Raw genomic sequence first — 15,116 nt, forward strand, 5'->3', positions numbered from 1 at the left:
ACATGACTATGAAATTGTAATAAAATACAGAAATAATTCATCCCATATTTAATTATTAAATGAACAATTTAATCAATGAGATTTAAATGATTTTCTGGTGGATTTCTCAGTTTGGTGTGATGCATTTAGGGTCTTTTTCAATTCTCATTAACAAATAACATTTTGTTTCAACATTTCCTGGTGCATTTATTTATTTAATTTTGGAACTTGCGGTCTTCCATAGGTGGGATGACATGCAGAAGCAGGAATGCACGCATCGGAGTATATGCAATGTGGTCAGGAGGCTTACACGGTAATTGTGTTTTTTATTGTTTGTCATTTGTTTATTTAGTCCGTAGCTTTTATTGCTGGACGGGTGCAGCTCCGCATGGCATTTGCATTATTTTTCTGTTGCTTTCCTTCTGCTCACTGGTGTAATTCATGCTGTTTTGAAGGTGGTTTTGTCTCCTTTATCTGCAGTAACTAACTTTGTCCAAAAGAGAGCGCTACAGATTACAGTATTCAGCAGATAGATACTTAACGACACTATTTGCTCGTTAATTCATCTCGATGGTCTGCAAAATATTTCTTTCCATCCACTTTGAAATTCAACGCACTTTTTAACTTATGATGTATGTTTTGGCGCCTCTTAAAGTTTTTTTTAGCAGAACTTTTTTTATTTCCATCCCCCCCCCCCCAAACTGTTATATTTATTATCAGATGGCGCCTGAGCTGTGATTGTTTTACCAACCTCCTCAGATAACATTTGCCAAATGTCTGGCTTCCTTTTACATCTGATGCATCGCTTCATCACTCATTTGATTTTTATTTTGATATAGAAATACCAGAATTGAAACACAGCCTGATTTTCCTCATTTGTTGCAAAAAAAGTAAGTAAAATAAAGTTTGATTTTCTATTTTTATTTCTAAACAAAAATATAATACAGCACGACACACAAATCAAGAAACGGCTCGTATATGTATTTGCTTTGGATTCCCGGAATTTATCACCTGGTGCATTTCTCTTCCTGACCCGCAGAGGGCGACATACGGTACACTTTTGCAATCTTATGGTCAAATCGGGGAGTCCAAAACAAATATACGCGTCGTTGTATTTTTATTTGTTTCTCACGATATATTCTATTTTTGTTTTAAAATAAAACACAATAATATCAAATCGCTCTTTTACTTAATTTTTCCAGACAACAAATGATAAAAAAAAAAAACATATTTCAATTATGGTATTTGTACATTAAAACAGAAATCAAATAACGGATAATTTTTCTGTTTTTAAAAACTGCTTCTAAACGCACTATCCAATAAACAGAAAGGACACAGACCCAAGCATTCTCTGGTTAAACCCTCCTTGGAGACTAAACAGGATTCAAGGCCCTTCCGGGGATGCTTTGGTTGTTGTTTTTTCAGGGTGAGTCCCTTGCATGTTCTCAAACAAATGACTTTCAAAGTATCATGATACCAAATATAGTATTTGAAGTTTTAATTTATGCAACAAAACAGAAAACAGGACGAGCTATATCTGTTTTTGTTGCACGAATAAACATTTAGAAGCAAATTCAATCAATCTAATTAATAGCACATTCCCATCCAAGTGCCTTTGGCACCAAGGAGGGTCAGTTTTTAATGCTTATTATTTATGCAGTTAATTCCCTAAGTAATGACAAAAGTGCACATAAGTGATGTGATCACTAAAATAAAAAAAATAAAAAGATGAACAGGAACCCCGTTTACACTATATTCAAATTAAAGCACGTTTCGTGCAAAATAACCCAAAGTTTGCCGCTAGAGCGAACCAAAATCTTAAAAGTTGATGACATTTCTTTATTGTGTTTAGATTGGACAGCTTTTCTGGTGAAGTAATAAAGAAACAAAAATGACCAAGAATGATGCCCGAGGTCATTTTATTTTGGTACTTCAACAGGAAAAAGAAAATCTTAATAGGTTCTACGTCATTTCAAGAATAGTGCGTGTCGGGCAGGAGGAGAGAGGAGCGCTTCGTGTCAGCTTCGCCGCTTGTTGCTTTACTAAAAAGACGCACTAACGGATATTATCATTTTACCTTTTGAATTGAATTGAAAACAATTTCTATTTTGGATCGGGATTAAATGGGTGGTAGTGTAAATCTGCGGTGACGTTTTTTATTTTTATTTTTGTTTTGTTTTGGTGGAGAAAGTGATCGGGTGCCAGCGGAGCGGTGTGGAACCGCCGCTGCTGTGGCCGATTGTTTTTAGAGAGGGTTGTTATCTTCTGTGTGCTGCAACAAGATAATCACTTCAACGCAAAGGTAAACAAAATAATCATTTTATAATAATCTTAGGTTGCAGGAAAAAGTATGTAGCTGTTTTTTTTTCACTTATGTTACAATTTTATTTTATTTTCTTCTATAATTGTAACGTTTTTACTTTCTTGGTCGTGGTCCTCTGCTTTATTGTTATTGTCTAATATAGTCTTAAAAAAGTGAGCAAAATGATTTTTTTCCCCATCAGGCTTTAATATAGCCATCCATAACGAGATAGTTTTTTGTGGACAATAATGTGAAAGTGCATCCCCTCTTCACAAATACTCAGTTGAAATGATTCAGGCGTCGCTTAAAAGCAGGGGATGCTTCTGGCTCATAGAAAGTGGTTGAAATATATTATAAATATTTAATAAAATATATTAAACATATTATATCAACCGCATTGGGGTGAATCTGTGCTTTCGGTGTATCACTTTTTAACTTCTGCTCAGTGTATTCATTTTGCGTGGATACAAGCCGAATAATCACCAGACCTCGTCTTCCATAAATGACAGGCTGCATTTTCATTGGATAAAAGCTCCACATGAAGGCGAACACAATGATAAAGACCTTCGAAACAGTCGCTGACTCCGCAGCCACTTTAATCAAGGAAATGGAGGCGGGATGAGAGGAAGGGCAGAGGAAACATCGGGGATGTAAGAATGAGAAATGAGGAGGACAAAAGGGAGTTGGGTCTAGCGAAAAAAAAAAAAGAAGGTAATGCCGTCAGCAAAACGGACGTGACCTCAAGTTGCCATGCAGGGCACAGCTGCCATAGCCCTCTATGACGTTAAACTTGATAAAGGTTCCTCTTAGTCACCAACTAGATGCAATTGGATCTATGTGGTTGAATAAAAATGCTTAACAGCTGCCAGCTAGATGACGCTTAAGGGACCGAGGACTTGTTATCCTCGATTCAGTCCTGTGATTCATGTTTAGCTCTATGTGACAGCCACATACCATCAAAGTGGGAAAACAGCCAGGTCCCCTGCTGATAATCCCAGAAGAACAGTTATGCATTAGGAAGGGGAATCACATGCTTGACCAACAAGTCTTCTTTATGGAAATGCATGGCTAACACATCCTAACTTCCAGTTTCTTAAAGTACATACATTGGCAGTTAGATTGCGGGGTGTGTCTTGGGAGTTGTATTTAACCAACAATTTAGGCCTCTCTGTCTTTCTTCCCCCTTCCACATTTAGTTTGGATGTCTTTGGGTGGTGGCGCCTGCTTCTAAAAACAGAAGAGTAGTGAAAGCCGACCTGCTTGCAAGGGTCTCCTGTGAAAAGCAAGCTAAACTTATTATGTTAGCGGGAAAAAAAAAATTGTAGCAGAATTGTCTGAACTGTGAGAAGGAACGGGAATGTTTATTAGGCTCTCAAGCTCTGCATTTTTCCAAATAAACAGAGACTCTGCCTTGGAGTGTTACATGAAAGATTCAGACCTCTATTGCTTTTATATCTTACATTTTGCCTCAATTCCTTTCTGCAACAATCCAGCTTGATGTAAAATACGACATCGAAACTTGAAGTTCCAAGAGAAAAGAGCGACATTGTTAAAAGTTCCTAAATTGACTCGAAGCAGTGACGTGATAAACAATGCAAACACTGTTCTCCATCTTTTTCAATGGCTCTTTGACACTCAACTCAGCAATGCCCGGTGAGTCACAATCCGATTCTCGCACATATTGTAGATGCAAGAGTCATAAAAAAACAGCAGACATTACCAAATGAGGGACTTGAATCATCAGTGCACAATAATAACCATGACAGCATCCTAATTGGTATGGCAGCTCTAGTTGTCTGTAATTAGACAAAATTAATCCGAAATGAGATTTCCTTCGAGATACTGAAATGCATATTCACTCAGGAACCTCAATCTTGAAAAACAGTCCATTGTAAAGTATTTACTGTTGCCAGTCTACAGAGTTCTCACTCACTTGTGGTTGCGGAAACAGAGGCCTTCTAGGTCAAGCGTCAAACTCGGGGGCCGTAATGAAAGACATCTGCTTGTCATTAATTCGGCACATTCAAGCAGAGGCGACTAACAGCTGGGCTTTTTTTGGGGGGGGAATTAACACTTTTGACGTTGCTATTTGTGCAACACCGGAGCTCTTTATGACGTCTTGGCTACTGTCAGCTGGCTTGTGTTGTGTTCAGGCACGTGTTACGTGTACGGTATAACTATTTTGAGTCGGCGTTAGATAAAGTTTGTCCCTTTGGGGACCGGTAGCTCTGCTGATAAAGTCTAAATCTAGTCGAGGTTTCTGAGTTTTAATACTTCACAGCTGTTTTTTGTCTGACACTGCAGACATGCCGTCATTTTTTATTTATCTTAATGATTTATTTCTCAGAATGGACACACACTTCTTGTTCCTGATCCTAGAAAATAAATATCCAGGCAACTATTTTTTTATTTTATTAATTGATTTAAAAACTGTCAAATGACAACTATGACGTCATGCTCATGTAATGCTTTTTTTTTTGGGGGGGGGGTCATATGTGACTCCTCCAGCAACATAATACAGGCTTCCTGTGTGATCCAGTTGAGTTTCCTGTGTTTCAGCAAAGGAAGGGCCAACTCAACAAAGACGATGCACTTTGTGGAGATTTTAGTGTTTAGCAACTCCTCCTTCTTAAGCTCACAATTGGTCTTTGACTACAGCAGCTCGGGGGCAAACACTTGCCAGGTGGCAGGAACAGGCACAGGAACCCCGTCTCTGATCTTGTTGTAAGTCTTCCACGCTCAGACTCACGCGATGACAACTTTGAGTGTAAGCTCGCCAAAGCAACACATTAGAGGCAGATGAGGATAAACATCTGCATGGCAACCATATTGTCTGCTTTTCTAGTTTTTATCTGATTTGCTAATAATGGCCTAACAAGAAATGGGTGGAAGCTTGGTGCACTTGAGGTCTTTTTGTGACGGTCTACCTTTTTCTTTTAGAGTGATTGCAGATGTCAGGTGAGAAGGATGAGTCAGAAATATCCCCCACTCCCACTGTACAGTTATTTTCAGTCTCGGGATGGAGCCATGAATGGCAATACAGACTTGGAGCAAGTCCCAAGTCTGTGCACAAGTCTCAATTGTTTCTGCCGAACGAGTGAACAAACAGCTTTTGAGTGGAGCCTTAATTTAATTTCAACGAGTGTTGAAAAGTAGCCAAGACAAGTTACATATTATTGATCGCCTAACTAGGAAAAGTCGGTTCAAGTCACGTCTCGCTGCATTGGAGTGTATCTTTAGCCTTTGTCACACACAAGCGGAATGCTAGCTGGCTTCAGGCCAACATTTGTGGCTAAATGTTTTGTGTGAGATGCAGAGCAGAAAATTTAAGCTACTGTTTATATCTGCTGCAGGCCCCAAATGAAGCACAAGCAAGAATAATGCTTTTTCCATCAAGTAATATTATGACGCACACTCCCTCCCACTTAAAACGTGGAAAAATAACACAACCTGATATCTTTCTTACTGAAAAGAAAACATCCACGTCGATTTGATTTGAAGACTTAAACAAAAAAGGAATGACAAGCTGAGTGCCTGGAAAATTTTTGTTGTTCTTTTAAATTCCTTCCCTCCGGGTTCATATTTTCTATTCTAGTCTAGTTCTATCATAAAAATATTCACATTGAATTAGATCAGGCCTCATTTGGGATCTCCAAAGCCGTCAATTTTTATTTTGTGACGCAATTTGTCATTTGAACCAAAATTAAAGGCATCAACATTTTCCTCATTAGTATTATTTAATCACACAGGGCTTCTTTTATGGGAGAGGCGGACACACATTAAGAATCAGATCCTCTTTCATGCTCTCAAAGGACAGCCTGATTCATTGCTTTTGTCCTCCATGAGAGGATCCTCCTGATGGTAATGAGAGGAGGGGGACGGGCAGAGACACCAGAAGAGCCACCAGTTTCATATTCTCCTTCATCTAGGTCATTTGACATCTCTGAGATGACCAAAATGTTCCCTCTTACTAGTTTGAAGGAAAGGGGAAGGGAGCTTTGCTTTTTGGCTTATATTGAGCAAGTGAGCTGTGGATTGGGATGCGGGTAAAGTGAAAGAGGAAGGAAAGAGGAGGGGGGGAAGAGAGTGTGGAATGTCCAAGATATGCCAGACAATTCTGGACAGACCAAAAGAATGATGGAAACCCTCAAAGTACGTTTTTGCTGGTCTGTCCTGCTGTATAAAAATGTGATATTTCTACAAAGCAGCTATTTTAAGACACATTTTGGTGTCATAAATGGCATGATTAGAATACTGTGAACACCGTTTTTAAGAAAACGTCAGGGCTTTCCTGCATTTAGAGTATGTGTTCTTCCCCAGACATGCTAAGGAGGAATGGAAAAGAAGGAAAAACAGGAAAAGGCGGCGCATATTTCCCAACTCCGAGGCTTGACTCAATTCCAAAAGAAAGGATCCCACAGACTTTGCTTGCCTCTGCTGACTTTGCCCTTTCTTCTCCTCAAACATCAGATAGTTGGATTTACAACATTCTAATGTATGGAGGAGGATTTGAATGTTACTCCAGTAGAACATTCCTCTGTGCAGCTGCAAAGCTTCACTGACTTCTGACACATCACGGGTATTCAAATTTGAAGCTGATGGTGAATCCCAGATAGGAATTTTACAAAGTCTTGTTTCTTCTGCTCTTAGAAATGTGATGAACCAGTGAACAGTATTGGGACACTGGCGTACACGCTTGGGGAATGCATCACTTAACACCCTACGCTCAACGTCAGCGCTTTCTTTACCACACTGTAAGGGAATGCAGACTTTTATGGAGCCTCTATGAATAGGCGCTGACTGCCACCGGCCGAAAAATCTTCAGACTCTAATTCGAGACGCCTGCCTGGATTTTTTCTATTCATTTTAGGATACAAATTTCCATTGTTGCTAAACTACGTTTTATGGTTCTATGGTTATCATCGTATTCGGTTATAAAGTCATGAGAGTTGTGTTAAGAGCAATCGATTTGGTTGACCAAAAGAGCTGAGAGGTCAATATGCATTTCTGGAGAAGGACTCTCGGGAGCTCGTGCTATTTACAGGAAAAGGAATTATGGGAAATGGCAGACTGGACTCCATGTAGACCTCCGTGCATGTTTATGTGTGTGTATGCGATTATTCCATATATGTGTGTCGGAATCAAATTAGCTGCCTGTTGCCCTGCGACGGACTGAAAATAGCCAGGCCATCCATCCCCCTCCCCCTTCCCACACACACACCGAAGAGAATTTATCACCACCAGTTAAACCTCAACCGCTTAGAGATTCTATCAGTCTTTTTTTTTCAGGAAGGGGAGGGGCAAAAAAGAGGAGTTTTTGTATATCTACATATTATAAGGTGAATATAGACTAATGCAATATCACATTCCCATTTTTTTTTTCCAGATGGACCTGAAGCTGCTTTTGATATCTACGTTGTTAGGAGTCTTCTGCAATGCTCAGAAAGGTAGATTAGAAAAATATAACATATTCCTATAACTTGTTGTTTTTAGTATCACTGATACTGTAAGACTGCAGTAGAGGTAGCCACTATCCTGATTCATGATGATGTCATTGACCGAAAGTCTACCTCAGCATCATGCAGAAAATAATGGCGGCTGGGTATTCCGATCCCGTCTCCAATTACGATAGAGCCGCAGCGTTCCAGATGAACTGATGTGTAAACGCGAAGGCTTACAGAGCTGCTTACTTTGCAGGGATTGGCCTGCACTCTCTGACACTGCATCCTCTTTGTTTCTTTTTTTTTTCTTCTTTTTATACAGAGGGGAATGAGTGCATCAGTGCAAATGCCAGATACTGTGGAGAGTGCATCCAAGCTGGAGCAAAATGTGGCTGGTGTACAGACCCGGTATGAATCCATTTACTTAAAAGCAACAACACACATTTGGGATGGAATTGCTTCCTTTTTTTCACATCCTCGTGTAAAAGCATTGGCTAGAATGATTTATAGTCACGTGAACGTCTTTTATTATGGATGTAACATTTACTGGCTGTAATTGATTTCAGGACTTTTTAAAACAAGGCGAATCCGTGTCGACCCGATGCGGCGAGCTGCAGTCTTTAAAGAATAGAGGTTGTAGAGATGGGTTGATCGAGAACCCGCGTGGAGTAAAGAGGATCCTCAAAAACAAAGCAGTTACCAACCGAAGAAAAGGAGCGAAGAAACTAAAGCCGGAAGAAATCACGCAGATACAACCTCAGAAGCTCAGTCTCACCCTCAGATCAGGTGAAGAGTTGAAGATGATGTTCTCTGCTTGTTTTGGTGTGAGTATATCATGTAACGTGTGTGTATGTGTGTGTAGGTGAGCCCCAGTCTTTCAACCTAAAGTTCAAGCGGGCAGAAGATTACCCCATCGATTTATACTACCTGATGGACCTTTCATACTCCATGAAAGACGATTTGGAGAACGTCAAGAACTTAGGAACCAGTTTAATGCTAGAAATGTCAAAAATCACATCTGACTTCAGGATAGGTATGGAATTCAATTTTTGGTTTCATCATATAACGATGTCATTCCTAAGTTTAATTACAAAAAAAAATGTCATAGGTTTTGGTTCTTTTGTGGAGAAGACGGTCATGCCATACATCAGCACCACCCCGGCTAAGTTGTTGAACCCGTGCACGGGTGACCAGAACTGCACCAGCCCGTTCAGCTACAAGAACGTCCTGAAGCTCACCAGTGACGGAACAAGGTTCAACACCCTGGTGGGCCAACAGCATATTTCGGGAAACCTGGACTCTCCTGAGGGTGGATTTGATGCCATCATGCAAGTGGCTGTTTGTGGGGTATGCAGGTTTCTTCATGTCTATTTTATGAGACCTTCATCAATCCCATGCACATATTTAATGTATGTATTTTCCTCATCTCTCAGGACCAGATCGGGTGGAGGAACGTGACTCGCCTTCTGGTGTTTTCCACTGACGCTGGATTCCACTTTGCAGGAGATGGCAAGCTCGGCGGCATCGTACTTCCTAATGATGGAAAATGTCATTTGGAGAACAACGCGTACACCATGAGCCACTACTATGTGAGTGTCTGAGTTTTGGGATTTTGGAAATAAGACATGGCCACTCTTCTGAAATGTCTTGATTTTTCTTTCAGGACTATCCCTCCATTGCTCACTTGGTTCAGAAATTGAGCGATAACAACATTCAAACCATATTTGCTGTCACCGAGGAGTTCCAGCCCGTTTATCAAGTTAGTTTTATAAATTCTTTCATGCTGAAAAATTATTTTGAGTGAATTTTAAAAACTGGGATTGATTCCTGCTACTCTTGTTTCTTTGTGTATGTGATGTTCAGTGTAGCTTCCAAGAGTATAAATAAATAAATGGAACAATAAAGTTTTTAAAAATTCCAACTAGGCCAAGACATCTGTTACAAATTAATGGCAGCCTCTCCTTGAATCTTTGATTATTTCCATCTGCTGTGGAGCTGTGATCTAACTGTGATCAAGGTTCTTTCAATGCCTGACCCCACAGAAGCCCTGGTGGGCTTCCGAGCAATAAAAATGTGTAATGCAATAGTGTCCGTCCAAACCATAAAAGAAAACTTTGTAGCGCTCCAGTGCTTATTTAGATTATATGGTATAAATTTTACGGATTTAGAATAAATAACACTGAAATGTGATTTTGTTTTTTGTTCCCAGGAGCTGAAAAATCTAATACCAAAGTCTGCAGTGGGCACGCTCTCTGCTAATTCAAGCAATGTTATCAACCTTATTATTGATGCTTACAATGTAAGTATGTTAGACCAGATAATTCCTTGTGTTTATTTTCCCCACATTTACACCCCACCCAAAAAAACACATATGCCCATATTTGTCAGCTTTTTCTGAAGAATTATTTGGGTTGGTAATTTTTTTAATTTGTTTTGGTGTCCCCCTGGGGCCACCCCATGCCCCCCTAGGAAAAAAAATCTTAGCTCCGCCAGTGGTGTGCCATAAACCACTTTTTAAAGCCTTTTTAATGCAAGGAAAACTTGGAAAAAACAACAACTAATCAAGCCATCATGTGATAATGAACGCTAATTATTATTCATCTGTGATCTAAGGAAATATCCTGAAGACTGGCCTGAAAAAAAAAAATCCCCATGTTACTCAGTGAAGCCATTTGTATAGCCTGCTGTCTAAACAAAACTACCAGATGACATTCCATTGCGAGGGAAAAAAAATCACCATCCATGTTATTATCTCTTCTTTGTTTGACAGTCGCTCTCGTCTGAGGTCATACTGGAGAATAGCAAGCTTCCAGAGGGGGTGACCATTGCTTACACATCCCACTGTAAGAACGGAATAATCACTGAGGGTGAAAATGGACGAAAATGCTCCAATATTTCAATTGGAGATGAGGTAAGTCATTGAAATACGAAAAAATAGAACATGTCATTTTCATGTCATGTTAAGAATATTCCGTTGTTGTTGTTTTCAGGTCACTTTTACCATCAGTGTGACATCAACGGGCTGTCCAAAGCAAGGGAAACCTGAAACTATCAAGATAAAGCCATTGGGATTTACAGAGGAAGTCGAGATTACCCTCAACTTTATCTGTGAGTGCGAATGCCATAAAGAGGGCGTCGCCAATAGCGACAATTGCCACTTTGGGAACGGGACCTATGAATGTGGCGCCTGCAAGTAAGTCAATCCCAGATGGTTCTACAAGATGGAAAATGAGATTAAGGAATTCATATTCCTCCTATTTCCAAGGTGTTATGATGGACGCGTGGGCAGACAGTGTGAATGCAGCAGCAACGACGTGGCCACAGAGGACATGGACCGCACCTGCCGTAAAGACAACGGCACCGACATATGCAGCAATATCGGCGAATGTGTGTGCGGCACGTGCGAGTGCAACAAGAAAGTGAATTCGGAAGAGCGCTACAGCGGACAGTTCTGCGAATGTGATAACTTTAATTGTGACCGATCAGGAAACAAACTGTGCGGAGGTGAGTAACGTAATGGAAATCGCAAAGCAATTCTGTGGGAATCATTCTAAAACTTTTTTCATTTTGATTCCTTAGGGCACGGCCGCTGCGATTGCAGAGTGTGCATATGTGACCCCATGTGGACTGGGAGCGCCTGTGACTGTTCTCTGGATACCAGTACATGTCTGGCAAGCAACAAGCAGATTTGCAACGGCAGAGGGACATGTGATTGCGGCACTTGCAAGTGTACCGACCCGAAATTTCAGGGTCCCACCTGCGAAACGTGCCCTACCTGCCCGGGAGTGTGCACTGAGCACAAGTAAGTTGGACATTTTGGCAAATAATTACCGTATTTTCCGGACTATAAGGCGCACCTAAAAACCAAACATTTTCTCAAAAGCTGATAGTGCGCCTTCATCATCATCATCGGCGGTCACTCGAGACGAGTATGACAGTCTTCTTCTCAGGGTTGTCTACTTGTGGGTCCTCAGGTGGGCGTAGAGCCCGATCCGGGATCCACATATTTTTGTGCAGTATGGGCAGGAGAAAGTGGTGATGGGTTGTGGGTGTGCTGGAGCCTGTTTTTGTCTATAAGTGCGCCTTATAGTCCGGTGCGCCTTATATATGGACCAAATTCTTAAATTTAAACTGACCCGACTATGAATCATGAATCAAAAAGACTATAGATCATTATTTTGTAATTCTAAAGTACTTTTTTGCGTCTGAAGTTGAAATAAAAATGATAAAATGAAGAATGATATGATTTGGATTAAAAATCTGACATGATGTTAATGGTACGCCTTATAGTCCGGTGCGCTTTATAGTCCGAAAAATACGGGTGTAGAAAATTGATCCCAACTAGAATTTGTGATAATCTGCCTTTTTTTTAGGGAGTGCGTCCAGTGTCGGGCATTTGGTACAGGTGAGATGAAGGAAACGTGTGAACGCGACTGCAGCTATTTCAACTTGATCAAAGTGAAGGACAGGGACAAGCTGCCTCAGCCCAACGACGCCTCTTATCCTGTGATGCACTGCAAGGAGAGGGATGCCAACGACTGCTGGTTCTACTACACCTACGCTGTCAACAACAATACAGAAAAGGAGGTCCATGTGGTTGAAACTCTTGGTAAGCAAGAAGCCTATCATCAACTAGGATGTTGAGAAAGCATTTGCTCCTTGATATTTGTTTTGACCTTCCCTTGCTGTGTTTCAGATTGTCCGGCCGGTCCTGACATCATCCCCATCGTGCTGGGTGTCGTCGCAGGCATCGTCCTCATCGGTTTAGCTCTACTGCTCATCTGGAAGCTGCTGACAATCATCCACGATAGAAGAGAGTTTGCCAAATTTGAGAAGGAGAAGATGAACGCCAAGTGGGATACGGTGAGGGTTTGGAAGTACAACAAGCTCAATGAGATATTCAAGGGATACTTTTATGGATTTTGCAGTTCCCTGACTTGTGTTAATACAAAAAACAGGTGTGGGGGAGTATTTGGTGCAAGGTTGTCCTTTTAAATAGTAAATTCACTTGTGATCATGTTAGATGAGCTTTGCAGACTGGTAATATTGCCCACGTTCATTTTCTAAAGTCTTGTGGAGAAACAGATGGTTGACTTTGAACGGCACTCACAACCAAGCGGAAAATGTTGGAGGCTTCATGGACTTTTTAGGGAATGTTATGCGTAGCCGAAGCTTTTTCCGGGGAGTGTCTGCGCCGCCTCCTTTCCCGACTTCCTGCCTGGTGTAGTCATCGGCCAACATCAATATGACAAGATTGCAGCACGACCTAATGGGCTGTAATCAGCCTCCACCTAGTGGTGGAGTAGATAAAATCTTAAATTTATGACACGGGTCCTCTTCGCTACCTTGTGGTGAGATTTGGTACGGTCCTCAATTGATGAGTTGCAGCTCTCCAGCGATGAGGTTTTCAATACCTTCTTATTGTGAACCTTTTTGTGTTATGCACGCCTTTTATGTTTTCATCCTTGCCTTTTCTCTGCATCTTGCAGTTCTATCATTCATCTCTGTTGAAATCTTTCTGTGCTCATTCTCTATCTGTAGCAAGACAACCCCATATACAAGAGTCCTATCAATAAGTTCCAGAATCCAAACTATGGACGTAGAGCTGATGCCCTTTAAGTTCGTATTCTTTCACATTTCCTGCATGTGTTTTTGTGTGTGTGTGTGTGTGTGTGTGTGTGTGTGTGTGTGTGTGTGTGTGTGTGTGCGCGCGCACTGTCTCTCAGTGTCTTCTTTTTTCTCTGTGTTTGCAAAACCACTAAATATTACATGAGCTTGCAAGGGGAAGAGGAATATAATAGTGACAAAGCGAGTGCATGAGTATGCTGTGATACACAGGATTTGAGGATCAAGTGTCATTTCTGGCTACGATTACAAAAAAGGGCGTTTTCTGGTAAGTATTTAAAGAGGTCTTACCTTCAAACAACTCAGAGGCACTGTAAGACTTACAAATCATAAATCTGGGAACTCAAACATGTTTTGTGTTCAAATGATTTATAATTATGATTTTTTTTTTTCAATTCCCAGGGCGAAAATCCCATCTACAAAAGTGCTGTTACGACTGTGGTCAATCCCAAATATGAAGGCAAATGAGGAAGAAGAATTTGACATTTTTGCTGTACGTTCGGCTTCTGAGGAGGATTGTTGTTTCCTATTGTTGCTTGGTCATTACAATGCACATGCGTCTGTATTTTTTATTAACACGTATTTATATGCTTTTGTTGTATTTTAGATGTACAGTATGTGTATATACTTTTCAAATTTCTTAGAAGTTTATGAATCAAAGTTGTTTTTCTATCCTGCCAAAGGTCTGGTACGGGCATTTCATTTCACTTGTTTTACCAGCAGAAGGTGAATGTCATCCAAAATAATTCATGCCCTAGAAATAATCAGCTTCTTAAATGTCACGCTCATCTGCCATCTTGTATGCTATTCCCTCTTGTGTCTTTCTGCACTGACTGTTTGTGGTGTCCTTCTACATATGTGACAAGACGTGAGGTGTTTTGGATGTTTATGTAAATCATCAGCCACAGCAGCACATCATGCCACATTATGTGTATATCTTGAAAAACAAATGCAATAGAAGTTTAGTTGAGAATTTTGGTTCAGTTTTTGTGCTGCAAAAGTGAATAAATATTTGTAAATGTAGTTTGGACTGCAGCTCAGACATAATGAAGTTTTATTGCACTCACGAGATTTTCATATTTTCAAGGAATTACACCATAATATAAATGTTTAAAATCAACAAAACATTTGTATGGTTTGTTGATATGCTATCACAAATGGATTGTATACCACTCGTAAAAATCACATGATGGTGATGTTGAGTCAAAGGATTTATGTTGTTTTTATGAACACTACCAATTATAAAACATCTAATTTACCAATACGACTGACTTATTTATTCTCAGGTTTTTCCTATGTTTTTTTTTGCCAAAAACTCCCAAAAATATCTTCCTTTGTGAACTTCAATGTCAGTCGTATTTTGTTTTGTTTTGCAATAATATTTTATCATTCACCTTAATGCCTCAGAAGCACCACACACGCGCCTTTACAGTATTTTTTTAAGTGCCTTTTATTTCAATCACCATGTTCTCTCCCTTATGCTGTAATGACTTATTTATTAAATAAACTCCCAAAACACTGTTGATGTCTCTTAATTAAGATGGGCAGAATATATGATTGTTTGTGTTGTTGGTGTTTACAATATTTTTTTGATCTATAAATTCTTATGATAAACATCTTCTAATCTTTGCTATGTATCTATAATTTTACGATTAAAGAAAAAAAAATTGATATATTTTGCAGCCCCACTAGTCTAAACACGGTATTTATACGTATTTATATTCCATAAACACAATAGTAATCAGAGCGCTGTGTTGGGCAGAGTAAAT

At 40.0% G+C, this 15,116-nt stretch overlaps 1 protein-coding gene across 4 annotated transcripts; it reads left to right on the forward strand.

Moving 5' to 3' along the window:
* Window positions 1–232: 232 nt before the first annotated feature.
* itgb1a (integrin, beta 1a) lies at window positions 233–14,867 on the forward strand. Of its 4 annotated transcripts, none has more exons than XM_085939286.1 (16): window positions 233–292; window positions 7,668–7,728; window positions 8,045–8,130; window positions 8,289–8,508; window positions 8,585–8,755; window positions 8,831–9,069; window positions 9,156–9,311; window positions 9,386–9,481; window positions 9,932–10,021; window positions 10,493–10,633; window positions 10,713–10,915; window positions 10,988–11,226; window positions 11,302–11,524; window positions 12,096–12,331; window positions 12,419–12,585; window positions 13,750–14,867. In XM_085939286.1, the coding sequence occupies exons 1-16, from the start codon at window positions 248–250 to the stop codon at window positions 13,813–13,815; spliced, it is 2,439 nt and encodes an 812-aa protein (XP_085795412.1). In that variant the 5' UTR covers window positions 233–247; the 3' UTR covers window positions 13,816–14,867. The 4 variants fall into 4 exon arrangements, with proteins under 4 accessions (XP_085795412.1, XP_085795415.1, XP_085795413.1 ...); XM_085939289.1 differs by lacking the exon at window positions 13,750–14,867 and adding an exon at window positions 13,264–13,686; XM_085939287.1 differs by lacking the exon at window positions 233–292 and adding an exon at window positions 1,979–2,281.
* The last annotated feature ends 249 nt before the right edge of the window (window positions 14,868–15,116 follow it).

Source organism: Syngnathus leptorhynchus, chromosome 19, assembly GCF_054491065.1.
Source record: "Syngnathus leptorhynchus isolate UIUO chromosome 19, UIUO_Slep, whole genome shotgun sequence".
NCBI classification, from domain to species: Eukaryota; Metazoa; Chordata; class Actinopteri; order Syngnathiformes; family Syngnathidae; genus Syngnathus; species Syngnathus leptorhynchus.